This window comes from Phaethon aethereus (assembly GCF_964289735.1).
Source record: "Phaethon aethereus genome assembly, chromosome: 16".
NCBI lineage: Eukaryota > Metazoa > Chordata > Aves > Phaethontiformes > Phaethontidae > Phaethon > Phaethon aethereus.
The window spans coordinates 14,564,805-14,585,847 of record NC_138592.1 but is presented as its reverse complement, the minus strand read 5'-3'; the positions used below and the strand labels follow the sequence as shown (position 1 = coordinate 14,585,847).

Below are 21,043 nucleotides of genomic sequence, written 5' to 3'. Positions count from 1 at the left end.
GCCACCTGGCTGCAAGTCATCTGTCACTCCATGTGAGGACACAAGTGTGTTCCCAGGACAACCCACAGAAGAAGACTCCAAGTGAAACAGAGGAGGAGGGTGACAAATCCAACCCCTAACTTCCCGTGAAAAGCACACCACATTAATCTTCCACACTTCTGATCTCGCTCTCCAAGAAGAGAAGTCACACTCTTGGAGCTGCTTTTAAGACTTTTGTGACCCTTCACATCTTCCCTATCATTATCCTGGCCTCCACCAGACCTCTCTCGAAACCTTGTTTGGGATTGGCGCTTTCATCCCTCTCCGGTACGTGGCTTTCCTTGACACTCAGAAGATGCTGAAACCTCCTTCCAGGCCAGGCCAGGGCAACTGGTTGGACCCTTCCAGCCCCTCACTGCCAGGGCTTTGGGGCAGCAGCAGGAAACTGCAACCAGTGGTGGTTCCACCGCTGACAGGTCTGCACGATGCTGGGAGCGGGCAGTTTGATGGCCACGCTGCCAGGCAGCACCCACTGCAGGCGGCTCCCGTGGGATCTCGCCCCGTGACGGCTCTGCGACACAGCTTTACAGCTGGCCTGAGATGCCTCTGTCCCACCGCAGATACACGCAGTGTCCTGTCACCGGGTGATGTATCAGGTTCGATGAGCAGACGGATCTGATTAGATGGGTGATCTATTATTTTTCTGCTGAGCGAGTAATTTTTCTGCTGGGTAATTTATCCCTGGAGTGTGAACGCTGTGTTATTCTCCAGGCTGTGCATTTGTATGGGAAAATCACATACGCATTTGGCCATGGAGTCTCTTAGCATTACTGAACTGGTCCCAGTGAGGCAGGGCCGATGCAAGAAAGAATGCATCTCCAGTACCTTTGTGTCCCCAGCGAGTTCCCAGACTCATAAACTCAGCTGGAAATGCTGATTTTGTCCGACTTGGCTTCTGCTTCCCCAGGATGGGAAGCCCTGGTTTAGCCTGAGGTTCACTCAACAGATCGCTCAGAAACTTCTCGATGCCTCCGTACTCCGGCTTTCCAGGGTCTAGGGAAACACCGACCCAATACTTTGAATCTGTCGCTGTATTTCCTAATGAAAAGAAGCAGGTTCAAGAGACATCTACAACTGCCAGCTTGGCAGTGTTCCCCTTGCTTCATCATCATCAGGCTCCAAACCAGCGTCCTTTCCCCCCAAAATACAGTGGGCAAGGGGAAGGTGCTCAGAGAGGGAGTAAGAGAACGTGGCAGAGAGCAAATCCCACCGGTGACTTCTCAATATGCTCTGGAGAGCTTCCAGGCTTATCATCCAAATGAAATCCCCCCGGCAGAGGACAGCCACCCAGGGCTAGGTGTCACCCGCTCTTGAGCAGAGGTTGCCCGTGGCAGGGCTGGTGGCCCCGTGGAAGGAGGGGAGGGGGCTGCAGCCCTGCCAGGTGGGCGCGCTGGGAGCAGGTGGGGAGCACTGCGTCCGTGCTCCTTCCTACTGAATTAGCAGAGTTTGCTCCAGCCTAGTGCTCAAAGTCTTCTAATTTCTGTCAGATCAGGGTGCCCTGCCAAACCACGCTGCGAATGCTGGTCTATTCCTGCTAATGAAAAAAAAATAACACCAAGACATGGGATTCTGCGAGCCTCGAGCAGGGACCCGGAGCTGCCGGCGGATTACTACGACAGGTACCCCATCTGATGATAATGGCTGAATTAGCATTTCACTCTCCACCATGGTCTAAGCTATCTCTACAGGAACAGCTGCTAAACTATTTGCAAAGTTCAAAGAGTACGTATTAATATTTTTTTTTCCCCCCCGAGTCACATCCTTCAGATTCCCATGTAAGCTTCTTAGAAAGGGCCACGCCAGCTGTTGAAGAATGAAGATTACAACGTCCCGCTAATGCAGCGCGGGAGATATTTAAAGGTATTGTTACTTATTACTGTTAGGCATGCACGGCCACACTGGAAGGGGTTAAAATGGGGAAGAAAACGTGCTTTGCCGAACAGGTGTCCTTGAGCAGTACCCAAGGACACGGAGATTGCTAATCCTGTATTCCACAGCATGATCAAATCACCAGGCAACAGATATAAATAAAAAAAGGCAGGAAATAAGGAAATTTAGATACAAGTGTGTCAGAGGGAAAATGAAGATTCATTGTGAAGAGGCTGAGAAGAGAAGAAGAAGGAACAAAATGACAAAGGCGCAAATGATAAACCAGTAAGATCGAAAGAAGGGGGGGGCAAAAAAAAAGCCTCTCTCTGAAATACATGTCTGTGACAGCAGCAGCCAAATCAAAGATGCTCCTAGATTATATGGTTTCTTGCATAATATACATTCTGGTTCCCAGTCAGTGTTTGTCTTTCAGCTAGTGCACAGGGAAAAAAAAAACGTATCTTAAATGGGACGTGAGCAACCTTTATTTTGCTTGTTTCATCAGGAGGAGAAAGCAAATTTGCTTTGTGGGAGCAGCAGCACCTGCTCAATGGCAAATAAATAGCTACAGCTTTGATATTACAGTGCATATAATCATTAGCAGCACAAATGGCAGAGGATTAACCCTCCGCGTGCTGGCCTGAGCTACCTGGCGAAGAGGTGGCGTCTCGTTTCTCTGCCTGGGGGGGACACAGGACCACCCTTCCTCGCCCGAGGCGCTGGCCGTGATGCACCGCCAGCGTGGCTACAAGCCACTGGCATAGAGCTTTCCTCATCCCTTTGGCCCTGGCATGGCGGCCACCCCACGCTCTGCCTAACCCTTCTGGGCAGGATGGGGCTGGGAGGGACGGACGGATGCGGGGCATGTGCCGGGGGCTGCCGACACGTGGCGGGGGACCACAAGTCCAAAATGCCATGGCCGAGGTTGGGTTTCTCGGCCAGCTTGCTTGGAACCCCCTCCCCGGTTGCTCCCTGCCCGTTGCTGTTGTCCCACAAGGCAGGAACAAAACACACCCAGGGCTGGGGAAACACCGTGCCCGCTGGTAAGGGGAAAGTCAGCTTTGTAATCCTTCTCTGCAGCAGAAACGAACGGTGATGTAAACGACTGCTTAGTCACTGCGTGCGGGGCTGGGGTCTGCACGTCGGGCCTCTAGAGACGTGATGCCCCAGCCCCACCCTGAACACCTCGAGGGCTGTGAGGGATCCAGGTCTGGCACCACAGCCCAGCCCCAGTCAGATCCCTCAGCCTCAAACCCACCCTCTTTTCTCACGCCAGGAAGAGGGGAAGCTTTCTTTGACGAAAACCTCGGTCGTAACTGAGCAAGAACATCCAGATTTGGCTCTTGCCTGCCTAATTTGTCATCGCTGTGTTGTTTTTTTCCCGGGGTTGTCTTCTGCATGGCTTTCTGCAGTGAGGATATGAAGATACTGAAAACCACTCTTGCCACTAGAGCGATGCAGGGGGTTAAATACTTCCCTTTTCCACCTTCCCATCCCAGTCCAGAGCACGATGCTCCTGCCTGGTGACGAGCCAAACCACGGTCCGGTGCAGCCACGTGGCAGTCTGGGCTCTCAGGTCCCATCAGGACTTTGGCCAGTGATGGCACCATGGCATTGCCGTCCTGCCCGGTCACCATCCCCTCCCAAGTCGTGCCAAGGGAGTGCTGGGCATGGGCTGCTCGCCTTCATCGTGAACACGCGCAGCATGTCCTGCAGTCCTCAGGAGAAAGGATCTGCAGGACAGCCTAGGCACCTGTTTTCACATATTAAAGACATTTTCTTAATGCTTTTTTTTTTTTTCTTTTTCCTTTTTTCCTTTCCATTCTTTGGAATCTTTATGATTCTAAACAAACTTGACTGGGGATGCTGGCAGGGGAAAGCAAACAGGGACCAAATCAACTCTCATCTAGCCGAACACTTCAAGAGTGAACGTGCCCCATCGCACAAACCAGCCATACAGTCCCAGAGCCAAAGATAAATAGTGTCTCCCAGGCGGAGTCCTGGGCGGGGAGGTAGCTGTCATGGGAGAAAGGTATACAGCTGGAGACAAAGCCAGGAAGTTAATATTTAAGCATTCAGACAAGGAACAAATGACTTAATTAAATCAATTACAGAGGGAGAAATGGAGCCACTTGGAAAGCGTGTGTAAAGAGACGGCAAGGCTGTTACTATCTCATAAAGAGAAGAAGGGACAGTTAGCAGGGAAGATAAACGGACTGGTTTAATCCCCGCTGTTAATTAAGAGCTGAGCATTTGCACTGCGCTGAGTCAGGGTCGCACCAGCGCTTCCGTTCTACAAACCACATCTGCAGCCGAGCTCAGCGCCCAACCTACAGAGACACTTGTAAGCAGATGGAGAAAGCTAGAGGCAGACCGAGATGCCGGGAGTGACGAAAGCAGGCGACAGAGGTGACACAGAAGTTTTCCACGCTGAACCGCCCACACCTTGCACCAACAGCCCAAAGCCAGCCCCGGCCCTGCAGCTCCCCGGGCAGCAGGGCTGGGGCCAACCTGCTGCACATGGAGGGGATCTTTCTTCCTCAGCAAGAGAAATTCCTGCATGATCCCCCAGCAACCTGTCCAAAGAGGAGAAAGGGGAGGATCATAGAAATATCAAAGTGACACTTTGCACAGTATGGAGACTCCGGATGGATCAGCAAAGGGGCTTTCACCCCAGAGGTGCCTTGCTCTTATTCCTGACTTGGTGCGGGGTGGAAAGCAAGGCCCCTCCTAGCACGACTTCCATTTAAATGACTTTTTTTTCCCCCCTGCTGCTCCCTCTCTGAATGTAGCTACTTCAAATGCTGGCTGTGGACGGCCAGCGAGAGACGGAGCCAACGCGGGCAGTCAGGCCCAGGAGAAGCGCTCACCGCTCATGGGGGACTGTCAGTTTGAGCGTGTTTGGGTTCAGAAACACATCACACACAGTGTCAGCTCTCGCTCTGCCTGCTGAAAAGACATATTTGCTACGGAAACTGTCCCCTGGGGTTTTCTCAATAGGCAACAAGCAATTACAGGCTTTTGTAACTGACTCAGCATCAAGAAAACAATTAAAGCAGGACCTAGAAGTCTCCATGTGAAGCAGACTGAAAGTGCCTGACAGCTTTGGGGCAGGAAGGTTTCCTCTGCGAGGCCACTTCAGACATCTCCTTCCTAAGCTTTTAAAGCCTTGACGTTAGATTTCAGGCCAGGGAGTAGCGAGTTAATAGCTGTTAGCCGGTTTGCCATCATTCCTTGTAAGTAAATACAAACCCATCTCCCGTCCAAGGCTGTAAAAACCCCACGTCACGGAAAGGCCACTGATGTTTTTGCGAAGTACCGTCAAGAATGATTAATTGTCATAAAAATTTGCTCTTCCCCATGTAACAACAGAGATTTTTCTAAGAAAGGGGCAGAGGCAAAGCAAACAGTGCATCCTCCTGCAGAGGGGTCAGAGCCTCCTGCCTCGGGGCACGCAGGTGGTGAAGACCTGGGAGCAGGGCACCCCCGGGAAGCGTCCAAGGGCCAGGTCACATCGCCACTGAGCCGGCTGGGGGCTGGGAGCGCAGCGTGCAAACCACGCGAGCATCGCTCCAAGTGGCAGCGGGCACTTCAGCACCGCTTCTGAAAATAGCCTCCGTTTCTGCGCATGCGCTGGAGCCTGTTTAAGCCCCTGGCTACGCTCCTAACGGGCTTGGGGAGGCTCTGATGCTCCGTACCACGGAAAAACGTATCTCAACAGCTGAAAGAAAGAAAAACAAACCCAGACATCAGTAACTCACTTGTTTTTGTTCTTCGCCCAAACTGTCCCACATTGATGCAACGATTTTCGATACGTCTCCGAAGGTAGCGTTGGGGTTTTGCCCTTTGATGGCTGCTTGCGTGTCTCTGAAAAACAGGGCGTAGGCTGACACAGGCTTCTGGGGCTCATTGGGATCCTTCTTTTTCTTCTTCTTTTGGCTTTTGGGCTTTTTACCCAGGTCTGTTGATGGTCTTTTCTCTCCAGTAACCTGCAAAACCAAGAGATGAACCTCAGCGGTCAGCTGGGAGTAGTCCAGTACGAGTCCCTGCTACAGCTTGTTAGCAAAGGGGACGAGAGAGGGCATGGGCGAGGAGGGCAGCAGCCCTGGGGGTCCCTTTGGTCCCCAGGAGCCTCCAGGATCATTGCACAAACTTGGGGGGGGGCCTAAGCCCAGCTTGGGTGCCTGCTCACAGCCCAGTTCACAGCTTGGGTTTGCCCCTTGCTGCTCCAGTGGTCCCTGCTCCAAAGCTGGGGCTTTCCAGACACTTGTCCTGTGTCACCCCCCTTCCCGCTCCTCCTCCCCGGCATCACAAGCTCGTTCTCTCCTTGATCCCCTTCTGAGACCTCTCCAAACACACTTACTTCCTAGCCAGATCCCTTTAGCGGTCCATGAATTTTTCCAAACTTGGCTTCCACATGGTTTCTGATTTCCAGCCCCAAAACCTCCCTTTGCAAGCTGCTTCTGACTTGTCTCACCCGCACGGGTGCCGGCAGCTCAGCCTCCCCACTCCCGAGGCAGGAGGGTCACGAGCACCAACCAAACGGCACCAGCATCGCATTAGCCATCACACTGGGGCCATCCACAATGCGTTCCACCCTTTTAACAGGTACGTACCCCTATCCAGGAAAAATATCCAGGAATTAAACTATTTTCATCAGATGCATTAAACGCTTTGCACGCACCGCTCACTTCCCGACTGGTGCGGGCGCAGCCGGCTGACTAAGTCTGGCTGTACCCACGTCCAGTGCCCTGTGGGTGGTTGAACCAAGGGGAGCAGGACACAGACAGCAGCGGCCGGACTTTGTGGCTGCTCAGCACGAGACACTGCCACCAGGCTGGGAAGTAAACCGGCAAGCTGGAAACAGGGATGCTTCCAGTGAAGGTAGCACAAGAAGAAGATGCTATGGCTGAGCCTCTACTGGGATGCACCGGGCAGCGCGTTGAATATATGGGACGGCAGAAACCTCTGCGTGACGGTGTGCCAAGGAAAAGACCCCTGGGAAGTACTTGGACACACACCACAGCTCCCAGCGCAGTGTGGTCCGCGAAAGCGCACACCGCGGGGAAGCGCTATTTTTTATAGTGGACGAAAAACTAAATACACCAGAGATTAAACACAGCAGAGAATAAAACCGTTTGCTGCCAGCTGGCTGCTGCAGTCTGGATCTCTGCATCCTCGAGGGCACCAGCACCTCCGCCTGCGGACCCGCCATGCTCCGGCACCGAGCGCTCGGCCGCTACCTGCCGTCGGCAGTCCCTGCTCCGCCAGGCGCTTGGGCTAATTAAATTACTTAGAAAGTTGCTCAGTCTATCACTTAGAGGTCTAAAAAAAAAAAAAACCCAAAAATAATCAACTGACATAGGTCTAAACACCAAGGCGTTGCAAAAACTGTGCCTCCCGGTGAGCGTGGGAGCAAAAGGCCTTTTCTCCTGATGGATTTGCTGATTTGATCGCGTGCTTGGAAGTACCGGGATTTAAGAGGCTTCACTTCAGCTGGCACAGGCCAGGCACGGGGAAGAAAGGGCAGCAGCGCTCCTGTTCTCCGCTCAGCAGCTCTTGACTGGTCATTAAGTTCAGTACCAGCGCAGTGACATTTGTCAAACAGACAGTGACCATTAGTGAATGAGCAGAGAGACCAAAAAAACTGCATTTAATTTAAAATTGCGCAATTGGGCTTGAATGGGAGGCCTGGAGGTGAAAGGCCAGCTTATTAGGAGAAAAAAAATGCATGACAGGGCTTCAGCCCATTAGCAAGTGAGATGGTATTTTAACTAACTGTAATCCTGCTTGATTCACGTAAGTGCCGCGGGGGGGACCTGCTCTCCTCACGGCCGCTGGCCAAGTGAAGGAGCCAGGAGCAGGCGCAAAGCAACCACAGCCATGAGGACGGCTTTACAGTCGGTCCTGCTTAGGCAGCACCAAAGAGAAAATGGTATTTATGGAAAACAGACGCTGCCTGCAAGACTGCCTGGAGCTGGCAGGTCCCAGGAGGGAGCAGATCAGGACTTTGCCTGGTTTTCCCATGGTTTACTAGGTGTGATGCAGCGCAGGATGAGACAACAGCCCAGCCCTGGACTGCAGAAGCTTCTGGAACAACCTAAGCCATGTTCACGCCTCACTGACCCTGAGCACCTGCATCCCTCCAGGGGTGAGCCATGGTCAAACCCACCGTGAAGGCTTGTGCGGCGGGATGAAGTGTGTGGCCGCCAGCCTCTGCGTGGACCTGCTCTGCGGAGGCAGCAGAAGGCATGTACAACACCAGATGTGGACTGGGGCAATTCACAGGTGACAGCTACGATCCCCTAAGTTGGTGGCTTGATGCCTTCTTAGATGTTGAAGTCGTGAAAGGCAGGAATCTCATGGACACCATAATTTTTATAACTATGGAGAGAGATTGCTAATCCAGCTGGAATCGGGGCTGCAAGCACCTCTCCCTCCCACGCATGTGTACAACCCCCGGAGCAATGGAGCAGGTAAATGCCTCTGAGGCTGGGAGACCTCCTAAAACCACACGCTCCCTGGCTCTGAGGAGCTACTGGACCCGCATCACCTGCTGGTATCAGACCCATTTCTTTAACGTGTGACCTTCATGGTCACAAGATGAATTTCTGCTCGTTAGGCATTGCTTTGATGACTTGTTGCAGAAAGGCCCTTAATAGCCACATGAAAAATGACCAATGGGCGAATACAACAGCGACGTAGATAGAGAAAGCAGAGACCTGCAGGCCACACGGGCTCTGCTGCCTTCTTTACACTTGTGGTCTCCTTCCTCCATCAAATACCTCGCTCCCGTTCCACCTGTAGTGCCGGGTAGTTTACAGGGCAGAAAAATGAGGTGGCATGCATTTAGGATTAGAAAAAATTCCAATCCATGCAAGCTGTCATAATTGGACGTCTCCAAATTCTTCCTACGCCCACAGGCACCGCTGGCTCAATGAGAACAGAAGATCCAGCCCCAAAGCCGTGCCCTCCCCAGCGACTCCCGTGGCCCCGGCCGGCCGGGAGGAAAGCTGAGTGATGCTGAAAGGGGCAGAGCGAGGGCACCCGGTCTGAGAATAAATTCATACTCCGCTGACATGAAAGGTTTCAGCTCCCAGGTAACTCCCTGGAGCAGGATGACTCGGGCTCAGGGGGATGGCAGACCATGGGGGCCAGCAGCACAACCCGTCCCGCCGCGTACCCCTAAACGTGGAATTGCGGAGTTTGAAAAACTCCAGCTATTTTCAGTCACCTGTATCCCTTCTTTTTACAGTTTTACTCCACTGAAGCTCAGTTTTTGTGCGTGCTCTGCTTTGAAATGTCCCAATCTGAAGTGAAAGCTGCCAACGGATGAGAAACCACACAAATAATGGGAATACATTTGCCTGGATTTCCATGGAAAGTGAAAGGTTTTTGGTCAGTCCTAGCATTTTCCTGGTTTTCCGGTCTCTGCACTATTTTCTGCTCTGGTTATACATCCAAATCCTGTCAAAACTGCCTCTTTTTGTGGGACAAGGTTACAATACCAATGCTTCTGGTGTCATCCTTGGATCAGCACCTTCCAGGAGACGGTTTTCCATGAAAGGCTTTAATCAAAGTCCGCCAGGGAGCCCAGTGATGGACCTGCAGGCATGGAGACCCACCGGGTGTCGAGGCAGCAACCTGCGATTGCCGCAGTTTGTCCTCAGTAAATAACAGACGGAAGACTCACAGAACACAGCATGCAGAACTTGCTTTGCTGGTGCACTCTGAGAAAGATGGGCGCTGACCAAGATGTCCCAACACTTCTAGGGAAGTCTTGGATTTCCTGATGCCAACACAGCAGTTGTGTTGGTGGTGGAGGCAGACTCTGTATCAATTAAGACACTGCTGGCCACCTAAAACACTGCCCAGGCAAACTAAAAGGCAGAAGACTCTTCCTCTTTTGATTTCTGTTTTTTTTTTTTTTTTTTTATCTTAGCAAGCCATGTCCGGTGAGCTCAGTTAAATCCCATCCTGCGTTTATTTTCCTTCCCTGTTTTAGTCTCCTCTACCAGCCACCATAAATCTAATTTTGCCCCCAAGCATTTGCAGAACCTTTGCCCTGAACCTGCTTTGCTCATCAAAACCCTCATCGGTGGAAACTCTGCAGCCTGATGGACCCAGTAAATCCTTGAGAGAAAAGCCCAACTCTCATTGCCAAACTTGCTGCGTGCCCTACCCGAGCATGTGTGCTAGCCTGCCGTGCTGTACCTCACCCCGGGTTGGAAGCAATCTCCTCGTCCTCGGGAAGGTCTCCTACTATATATACATATTTAAAAAAAAAAAAAATCAAAAACCTGTGCTCTTCTTTACTGCAATTTATCCCTCACTGCAAAACATCATCTGCCATTCTCTCGCTGTCTGTTAAAACAGCCGTGACCGCACGTACCTTATAATGTGACTCTGTCTCCTCTTCCTGAGTAGAACTGGAGGGAGATGGTGTAGCAGACTTACTTCCCGGAGGCGATGGGGAACCGTGGGTAACACTGCTCCGCATCCCCATCTGAGAAATCAGCTGTGACTGGCTGAGAGCGCTCATGGGGCCGGCTAACATCCCAGGGCGATTGATCAGGGGCACTTGGCGGTTGGACTCATAGGACGTGGCGTCCGAGTGGACCATCTCCTGGATCTGAGTTAGGAGAACATCGCTTTGTAATGAAAAAAGGTATTTATTTATTTATCATACTGTCAAATCACTGTACAATGAACCCTTATCGACTGATTTAAAATTATTCTACACAACCAGTGAAGTCTTCCTCATGCCCCGTTCCAAACAGGCCAAGAGCAAGACATGAGCACCACGCACCTCGGGTGCTCCTGCCGTCGCCCTGCCACGGAGATTACAGAGAGGTGCTAAATTGTGTTTGCACACAGGTCTGTGCGTCCGGGAGGTGGCCCTGCCGGCCTCAGGGACCAGTGGTGTCTGGCACCTACCAGGGGGCTGAAAGAAAAGTTCTGAAATGAGCAATTTTGGGCCAAATGACTGGGAGAAGCCAGGGCGTTGCAACGTCCCAGGCGCTTCTGGGGCCAAGCCTTGCTGCCGCACACCTGAGGCCATCGCTGAGCACCGGCACGTGTTGTGTCAGGGCATTTGGGGCCCACGGCTGACAGTCCAGCCCCATACATCAGCGTTAGAAGCCGTAGATCCCGAACATGCTCCTTCAGAGCAATACTCGGTGTTGACACTTAGTAGTTGCATAGATGAAAAAATATCTGCTTGTCTGAGTTTACGAAGGTGCCACAACCAACCCTTCTGCATCATCCGTATGGATGTCGGGTCACTGGTGCTACCGGGGGTAAACCATACCATCAAGCCAGAGGTTTGTACGTCCCCGAGCCCCCGAGGCAGTGAGCACCACAGCATGCCCCGAGATGGACCCCAATGCGCGGGGGCAAGCTCTGCTGGTGGCCACCACCTCATTACGACTCCTCCTGGAGATGACTCTTCCGATTTTCAATATTGCAGTCAGTTCCGATCCCACTCGGCAAGAAAATAGCAGAAAGAAAATAGAAGAAGTCCAGACAAGGGCAAAGAAAATTACTGGCTGCCTGCTAAGATTTCCCAGCGAGGGAAGGGACCAGAAGCAATGCACGTGTGTGTATATATATGTGTGTATATATATATGGCTAATAAGAAATGTTGAATGCTACACTGCACAAAAAGAAAATATGTTGTGGAGAGTAAATCCCTTCATGTCATGGCACAAACCGAAGTTCAAACGGTTGGGTCAGGTGGGAGCAGCAACAACTCATTGTCCTGGCCAAGGAGGGGAGACCAGATGAGAAGAGGACAAACCCAGCCACGTTGTAGGTGCACGGAAGGTTTTGGGGCTGCCCTGCTGTCTGCTGATCCGAGACCCCATTTCCAGTTTGTACCGTTTTCCCTGAAAACCTGACTTTCACCCCAGGATCTGCCTCAGCCCGGCCACCCCACCGGCGGAGCCAGCTGCCTCCTGCGGCACAGCCTCATCCAGCCACAGAGGAAGCCAGTGGGAGGGAGAACAAGCCCTGCCTGAAACGCTTTCCAGACTTTTTCCCTTTTATATTAATCTGATTAATGTTAACATGAGTTTAAAGACCCAGGCTTTATTTATTAACAATTTTCATTTCCGATAAGCCCGCTGAGGTGCAATCTCTCATTACCAGGGGAGCCTTGCCAACTCGGTTAGCAGCACGTACAAAAAGAAACCCAGGGAAGACCTGCAAGGGCTCGGTAGGCTTCAGAGGAAATAAATCCAAACGCAAAACCAGATTTACTGCTGCGGGTCAGGAATCAAGAGCTTTACCCAACACCCGACAGCATGTTCTGCTCTCTTTCGGATCCCCCATCGGTAGAAGAGTGTGTGTCAGGGGAACAGATTTTCCTAGATCTGCCCTTTTTCTGTATTAATTACAAAGCGTAGGGATTTAGCTGGCAGGAAGAAAATAATGTCTTGCATTATTATTATTGCAGCAGCACGAGGAGTCTGACCGACTTCGTGGCCGTGCCGAATCGCCGCCCGCGGCGTTGGCGGCTGCGAGGAAACGCCGGCGCGCAGCGGCAGCGGGGTCGGCTTGGCTGCGTCCCGCAGCTGGGAAGACCCGCCGCTGCTTGAACTACGGCAAGTTTGCTGCGCCCTTAAAACCCGCCTTATCGTGGAGGTCTGGCCTCTCCTTGCCGGGCGCTGCTGCGGGGGAAATCCCGGCCAAAAAGATGTGGAGGACGCGCACGCTGCGGCCGCGCCAGATGGGGATGGGCGTCGGGCTCAGGAGGCACCGGAGAGGCCGTTTTTCGCATTTGCAATTGAATTTGCAAACGCCGTGGGAATGGCCGGGGGGGAGACAGGCAGAGACGGGGACCCTGCAAGGTGGGGAGAGAGGTCAGCACCCACCCGCCGCGAGCGGCAAGCGCCTTCCCGAATCCCAGAGAAAAGGGTACTGCTTTGTCAGTTGAATCCAGACCTTTGGTGTGCGAGAAGATCTGCCAGCTGCTAAGGAAACGAATAATTTCTTCTCCTTATTTTAAATTTAAATGAAGAAAAAGTTTAGAAGACGGGTGTTTTAGCAATGGGGAAGGCTATGAAACGTGGCTTAAATTTTTTTTTAAATTTAAAATAGCTCATTCACGTTCGCAGCCATGGCAGTCTCTTGGGTAAATACTGTATTAAGACAATTTTTTTGAAACTTTTATTATGTGGCCAATAGACCACAACGACTCCGTTTATCCATTAAATATGTAATCACACACTTTTTCTTTACAGTGCATGTTATTTATGCATCCGAGCAGAACAAGTCCAGGAGTGCAATTATGGATATGGGGCACGTGCTGCAAATGCTGATGAAAATTTGTAGGAAAGAACCAGAAATCCGGGCTCGGAGAATCCACACAGAAGCCTCCTGCTGACAGCAACCCAACCACAGCCCTCTCTTAAAAAGCAGCGACACTAAGGTGTCCCCCGCCCCGGGATATCTTAGCTCAGGGGTCTCCTCCCAAGCAGCTGCCTATTTCTTTACATCATTAAAAACTGGTGTTTTTACTTAAAACCTTTGCTGAATATTGCTGGTTCTGACCCCTTCTCTCACTCGCCCACATCGCCATCCCTCCTCCCCCCGGCCAGGAGGTTTTGTGGGAGGACACGTACAACACGTGCTCCTCGCGCGCAGCCCTGCTGAGCGCCGGCCGGAGGCGCAGGATCCGGCCCCGCCATTTACCGCTCACTACATTTCTCTCCGCTTCCTTTTTTTTTTTTTCTTTTTTAGAAAAAACGCCGTTTCGGAAGCAGGACGCCAGGCTGCCGCTTTCCCGTAGCCCCCGCCCGCGGCTCCCGCTGTCCTCGGAGGGCGAGGGCGAGCGGCGGGGAAGCCGTCTGTGTTCTCCGGATGTAAAACCTTCGGGGTGCAAAGGAAGGCGAGCGGCTTGTGTGCTGCCCCGCCGCCTCTTCCGTGGCCTTTAGGGCGATGACAGCCTTCGCTCAAGCTGGGGAAGGGGTTTCTGCGGCAAGACCCTGCGGACACGGAGCTATTTCAGGGGCATTAGTCGTGCACCCACAGTAGGTGACGTCCCCCCTAAGAACGACCCAGGGAAGGAGAGACCCAAGGGCAGGATCCAGAGACGCTCCCCTGCGGCAAAAGGCCTGATCAGGCAAGCAAACGACGAATGAAACTGCGACGACAGCAAAGCAAAGCGAACAAAGGTACCGAACGCAACGCTCCCCCGGCGAGGGCAAACCACCTCTGCACCCGCGCCCTTCCCCTCCAAAGCATCCAGCATCCCCGCGGCGCCCGACGGCAGCGCGCGTAGCTGAACAACCGCCCCGCGGACGTGATTAGCTCCGTCACCGGGAGGAGCGGCTCCGAGTGCCGGGCCAGATCCCGTCTCCGTCCCCGGCGTTCAGCACAAGAAGCTCGCGGCGCGGCGCCGCGAGGGGCTCGGGACGTGTGCGCGGCCTCCGCTGCGAAGATGGTTTGCATCTCAGAGGAAACGTGAGTGAAATGTGATGTAGTCACAGCTAAAGTAATTAAGCGCATCTTACTTAGCAGATTCGCAAAGGCTGGGCTAACTCAAAGACAGCTTCTTTTTTCCCCACAATATTTCAATTTTTTTTAATGAATATGCGTATCAGGCCTGTAAACACTCCAGCTAATCCTAAGGAGGAGAGAAAAACGTGCTGACGAAGGGCACATGCACGGCGCTCCTTGCTTCTGGGGAGAAGGGTGACCCAGCGCAAGTGACGCCGCCGCGAGGAAGAGTCCGGCTGGGGACCTGGCTGCTCTGCTAGCAGCGGTAATGTTCTGAAGCAGATCGAGTGAGCTTCAGGTCAACCGCCCGCCAAGATTCCCACGTAAAAGGCAGCTCTTTCCAGCAATAAGGGCCACAGCCCTAGCCAGCGGCCCTGGGGCTCTGGTCACGGGCTCAGGCAGGGGTCTGTCGCTGAACGTCCCCTCCTGCAAAATCCCAATTCCCAGCTGTCCTGGTTTCAGCCAGGATAGAGCTGGTTTTCCTCACAGAAGCTAGTGTGAGACTGTGTTTTGGATTTGGGATGAGGAACTGTTGATAATGTGCTGATGCTGATGCTGATGCGGGGAGCCGGGGCACACCAGGTTGACTAAGGAGGGGATAGCAGCCATAGTAGTAATGTCATTCTGAACAATTAACATAATACAATTCAAATCATTGCCATGTGCTGGGGCCTGGCCCATGCCTACCGAACCCTATTTAACACTATGCAAAGGGGAGAGGGGCTCTCTGGGTCTGATGGCAATGTGGCAGGCACTGTGACTACTCCAACGTCTGTAGCAGGCACTGTCACTACTCCAACCCCCACGGCGGGCACTGCCACTACTCCAGCCCCACGTTGGGCGCCAAAAAGGACTGTCGTGGTTTAGCCCCAGCCGGCAACTAAGCACCACGCAGCCGCTCGCTCACTCTCCCTCCCACAGCGGGACGGGGGAGAGAATTAGGAAAAACCTCGTGGGTTGAGATAAACACGGTTTAATAGGACAGAAAGAAAGAAGGGAACAACAATGATAATACCAACAAAGGAATGTACAAGAACAAGTGATGCCCAATACAGCAATTGCTCACCACCCGGCGATCGACAGCCCGTCCCCGAGCAGCGATTTCCGCCCCCCCCGGCCAACTCCAGTTTATGTACTGGGCATGACGTCGTATGGTAGGGAATATCTCTTTGGCCAGTCTGGGTCAGCTGTCCCGGCTGTGTCCCCTCCCAGCTCCCCGTGCACCCCCAGCCTGCTCGCTGGCAGGCCAGCACAAGAAGCTGGACTGTCCTTGACGGCTCAGCAACAACCCAAAACATCAGCACATTATCAACAGTTCCTCATCCCAAATCCAAAACACAGTCTCACACTGGCTTCTGTGAGGAAAACCAGCTCTATCCTGGCTGAAACCAGGACACCAGCTGAAGCCCTGGGGCAGGTCCCACCTCCAAAATCGCCTTCTGCCTTCGCTTTGCATGAGATTCTTCTCCTCCGCCTCCTCCCCTTTCCCTTGGTCCCGGCCACGCCTTGAAGATCTCACCGTGTTTCAGTGGCAGAAGTACAAATTCAGAGGTTCTGCGTAATTCCCCTGCAGCGCAATTCGCCCTCGCCGTGTACGCGGAGCGGCGACGCTCCAAGTGGCTCCAGCCCCGCCGGCCGGGCTGGGGTCTGTGCCGAAGCGCTCGCAGATGTTACCCAGCAGGACAGGAAGGAATTTGGCTGGAGCTTGCGGTACGGTGTTGGCTGAGCCCCGCTGCACTGCAGCCCCTCGAGCCAAAGCGGAGCGGCGTAAGGGGAGATGTATGAAAGATGACGGCCAAGACGAGCAGGCGCAGGCAGATGGGGCAGACCCAGCCTGGGGGCATTGCCCCACGTGCCAGGGAGACCAGCACATGGGGACCACCAGGCTTCCCCGTGGAGAAGGGCCTGGGGGTACTGGGGGATGGACACGAGCCGGCGACGTGTCCTGGGCTGCCCCCAAAGCCGCGTGGCCAGCGGGGCGAGGGAGAGGGTTCTGCCCCTCTGCCCCGCTCTGGGGAGACCCCCCTGGAGGGGTGCGTCCAGCTCTGGAGCCCTCGGCACAGGAGAGACACGGACCTGCTGGAGCGGGGCCAGAGGAGGCCCCAGCAACGCTCCGAGGGCTGGAACAGCTCTGCTGGGAGGACAGGCTGGGAGAGCTGGGGGGGCTCAGCCTGGAGCAGAGAAGGCTCCGGGGAGACCTTCCTGCAGCTGCCAGGGCTGAGAGGGGCTGGTAAGAAAGATGGGGACAGACTTTTTATCAGGGCCTGTAGTGATAGGACAAGGGGTGATGGGTTTAAACTAAGAGAGGGTAGATTTAGACTAGATATGAGGAAGGAATTTTTGACGATAAGGCTGGTGAAGCCCTGTCCCAGGTTGCCCAGAGAGGTGGTCGATGGCCCATCCCTGGAAACGTTCCAGGTCAGGCTGGACGGGGCTCTGAGCAACCTGATCCCGTTGAAGATGTCCCTGCTCATGGCAGGGGGTTGGACTAGATGGCCTCTAAAGGTCCCTTCCAGCCCAAACCATTCTATGATCCTATGACTGCCACCCTTCCCGGGACTAGCTCCCACAGGTGGGATGAGCAGAGCTGCTGCAGCCTTCCCTGGCCGGGGTCTTCCTCCCCGGATGAGGGGCGCAGCTATTCCAGGGGTGGCCATAAGGCTCATCGGCGGCACAGCTTACCTCTCCTTGGGTTTGCTCCTGAGAACAAGCCATTACAATCACAATCAACCAGGGAGAGAAATTATCTGCTGAACAGCTTTGAAGCAAAGTTTTCCCAGCAGACTTTTTCTGTATTGAAGTTTAAATGTGAATGCATCACCACAGCTGAAATGCTTAAAGATGATTTACTTAAAAAAGAGAGAGCAGGAGAGAGAGAAGCTGATAAGAAAATATATCCCCAATTACCACCCCTCCTCTTCCTGATTTGTAACTGCTCCTAATAAACTTTCATGGTCTATGTAAAATGCTTTAGTGCAGTGACAAATTTCTGCTGGAATTTGAGATGTCTTGTTCAGAGTAATAGCTATCTCACACAGGTGCCCAGCTGCTATTGTAAAATCAGTAAGCATTTAATTGAAACAAATGACTATAATAATAGTACATTATCCCTGCAGGCTCATAGCCATAACAGTTTTAATTATTGAGTTAAGAGTCAAACTAATTTATCCTTTAAAGTAACAGCCACATCTTTGGTTCCACCGATCATCCTAACACGAATACGAGGGGAACAGTAGGAAAGGATGTAAAAAGGGAGGCATTTATTTTTGTAGGGGCGGGGGGCATTTATCATGTGGCAGAGGCTTCCTACAAGCAGTGGGTTTCCAGCCACGGCTGTCACTCCCTCCTGGGCACCCCTGGTCCCCGGAGGGTCCAAGCCCCCCTCCTGCCATTTCCTGGGGATCTGGAAGTCCCACCAGGGAATGGAAATTTTGGAATGGAAACTTTGGAAACAATATTGAAATTGCAGTTTTTCTTCATCAAACACAGCGAAAAAAACATTTTACAGACTCAAGTTTGCAAACATGATCCAAAGGAACGTCTCTGAATTCAGAGCCGGGCAGCAAAGGGAAAGAACCCGTGTTCACGATTTAAAAGGAGCGTCGCTGAGACCCAGGCATGCGGCAGGGCAGGTCGGAAGGCAGAGTTTTCCTGCGCCCTCCGTTTCACGAGCCTTTTTGCTTTTGTCCGGGTGTCTGTCACGCAGGGGATGGAAAGCGGAGGGCAGGCGCTGCCCGCTGCCCAAAGCAGCCCTGCCAGCTGCGGTTCAGAAGCTGCCCCTGAGGACAGACTCGTTGCTCGGTCACCCCGTGGGTGAGCCCTGGCGCAAGCCCTGCGCACAGCCTGCGCTGGGGTCGCGGCCCCCGGAGCCCCGCGTCCCATCATCCGCCGGACCGGGGGGCTCTCACCGGACCGTCCTTCGCCAAAGCGCTTGCAGACCATCATCAGCCCCCTCCCGCTTTGGCCAAAGACACGGAGCGGTGCTCTGCACGCTCTCTGGGTTTCCCTGCTCATTGCTATGGGTGCTTTTTGGACTTCTCCGTCAGCCAGCACCCTCCCCGAAGCATAGCTGTCCGCCGCATCTCACATCCCTTTTCCAGAGCCACCATTTCTAAGAAGAAGAGTCCTCAACTTGAAAGATTCTTTTTTTTTGGCAGGTGGGACAATAGTGGTTCTCCAAACGCATATTCATCATCGGCCATCGGTTTACCAGGCCATGATAAAAGCTCTGTATCTCTACCTTCTGCCGCTTGCCTACTCACTGCATCGTCTACAAACTTCACTGGCAATTACTTAATGCTTTCTTTAGCAAAAATATGACAAACACCAGGAAGAGAGAGTGTCAAGCCGACCCACCGAACTTGTGTAACATTGACTTGGTATTGTTCAACTTTCTCAATATACTTTGTGCTTCCAAGTCAAAAGTCTTGCGGATGTCTATCATGTTAACGCTGTTACGTTCATCACCCAAACCTGTAATCTCATCAAAAAAAGATATCAAGTTAGCTTGACAAGATTTGTTTTCCATCAGCCCATGTTGATTGGCATTAATTATATTACCTTCCCTTAATTCTTTATTAATTGAGGCCTGGATCTGCCGCTCCATTATTTTGCTGCGGATTGATGACAGACTCACAGGTCTGTAATTACCTGGGCTGTTCTGTTTCCCTTTTTAAATATTTGCACATTAGCTCTTTTGTAGTCCTCCAGAGCTTCCCCGATATTCCAAGAATTACTAAATATCAGCATTAGCAGTACCGAGGGCTCCTCAGTCAGTTATTTCAAGCCACGTGCAGAAAGGCTAGCTCACCCTGATGACTTAAGGAGGATTTGAGCAGACATATATGAGAAAAGAACATTTTACGGTCCACTTTAAATGCTATGTAATTTGAAATCCCAACCTTTCTAACTAATATTGGCAGTTTCACACGCAACGTTTTTGAACATGAAGCTTCACTGTAAAGCCATACAGCTGACCCCAGGCAAGGCTCTCGGGGCAGTTCTGTTCTGTTTATCTCTGTCTCCTCACCCGTATTTTTTTTTTTCAGCTCTGCTTCTGTTAGTGCATAAATTGCTCCGTGTCTTTTCCAGCCTTGACCACCTCCACATGACTTTTTCCCCTCAGAGAGGAGCAGCAGGCAGGGGAAGGCAGGGCGAGGGCTGGTTTTGGAAAGTCCCTGCCTGACGAGCCGAATTCAGCACGCTGACAGGCCGTGAGCTGGTGCCACCGTAACCTGCTTCTGCGGGGGAAAGAATCCTCTGAACACGATTAACACTTCATCACAGGGATAAAGCACTGCACCTTCTGGCTGAGAATGGCGGTGGGGAGCAGGACAGAGACTGTGTTTGGCGAACGGGAAGTATTTCTTGTCAATACTCTCATCGCCACCGGTGCTGGAAGGGCAGAGCCGAAGGGGATGGACTGACTTGGTATGGCATGAACTGAATCTTGGTATTTTCCCGTGATACGACCCCCCCGCCACGGTCACCTGCCAATAAGAGCGTTATTGTGGACTTGTAGAGCAGAGGTGCCCATGAGGGTCCCAAGGCCAGCAACTCCCACGCCCAACTCCCACTCCTACAGGGAGTGCCAAGTAGGTCAGAGTCCTGCTCCAGTGTGTGCTCCCCTCTCTCTTGGCCTTGTATAATACTTACAATATAATAACTCTTGGAGTTGTTATACAGATTGCAAAAGGTTATGATTTTAAATCATCTTGAGATACCGAAAGACAAGCCCAAGCTAGATGGACCTCCAGACCCATCCTCCACCTCAGTACTGCTGCAGACCTGCACCCCCAGCTGGGATGTAGCTTCTTAAGGAGAAGACCAAAGTATTGTAAGGTCTTGGCCCATCCTGAGTCCCGAATCCCACCAGCTGTGTGATGATGGAGAAACACCACAGTTGAGGTGGGGCCTGGACTGCACATGGGAGGTTTCCTATAGCTGCAGCCCCACAGCTCTGCCTCACAGGCTCTGTGGAGACCCCAAGGCTGACCTGGGCTTCCTTCACATTCCTGAGCTGCCTCATCGCCAGTGGACAGGTGACACTGTCCCTGTGCACCGGTGTCACACAGCGTCCCTTGGACCCAAGGGAGGGATAAACTCTGCTGCTTGCACTGGAGGTGCTTGGGAGTAACTCAATGGGATGGATGTTGCAGGAGAACTCTGGAAGCAACCATGGTTGGTGGCAGGACTGCTCCCGGGCACAAGGAGCTCAGACTTCTCCCCTTCCGTAAGACACGGTTCCTCCGAGGTGGGCTCCCACCCGTCCTGCTCCCGTCACGGCAGGGGGACGTGCTGCCATGGGGACTCGCCCGGCAGGAGGTCTAAACCATCCATGCCCAAATGATCCCTCACTGCTTGCCAGAGCCAGGCACCACCACGTGACAATACTACACAAAACGGCTTAATTCCCCTCCGCTGACTTTTTTACAGGTATTTTGCCTCTTCACTGTGAGCAGCACTGTGTCTTAGAAGGCAGCGATCACAGAATCACAGAATCATTAAGGCTGGAAAACACCTTTAAGATCATCAAGTCCAACCACCAACCCAACACCACCATGCCCCCTAAACCATGTCCTGAAGTGCCACGTCCACACGTTTTTTGAACACTTCCAGTGACGGTGACTCCACC

The 21,043-nt window shown here is 52.7% G+C and overlaps 1 protein-coding gene across 1 annotated transcript in view; it reads right to left on the bottom strand.

The window, feature by feature from the left end:
* TOX2 (TOX high mobility group box family member 2) overlaps positions 1-21,043 on the bottom strand; it is a gene marked incomplete at its 5' end in the record, with an annotated part of 154,769 nt that overhangs the window by 14,972 nt on the left and 118,754 nt on the right. Inside the window, 2 exons of the mRNA XM_082007214.1 lie at positions 5,670-5,897; positions 10,301-10,540. Coding sequence (XP_081863340.1) covers positions 5,670-5,897; positions 10,301-10,540 — 468 coding nt within the window. The remainder of the gene's footprint in view (positions 1-5,669; positions 5,898-10,300; positions 10,541-21,043) is intronic.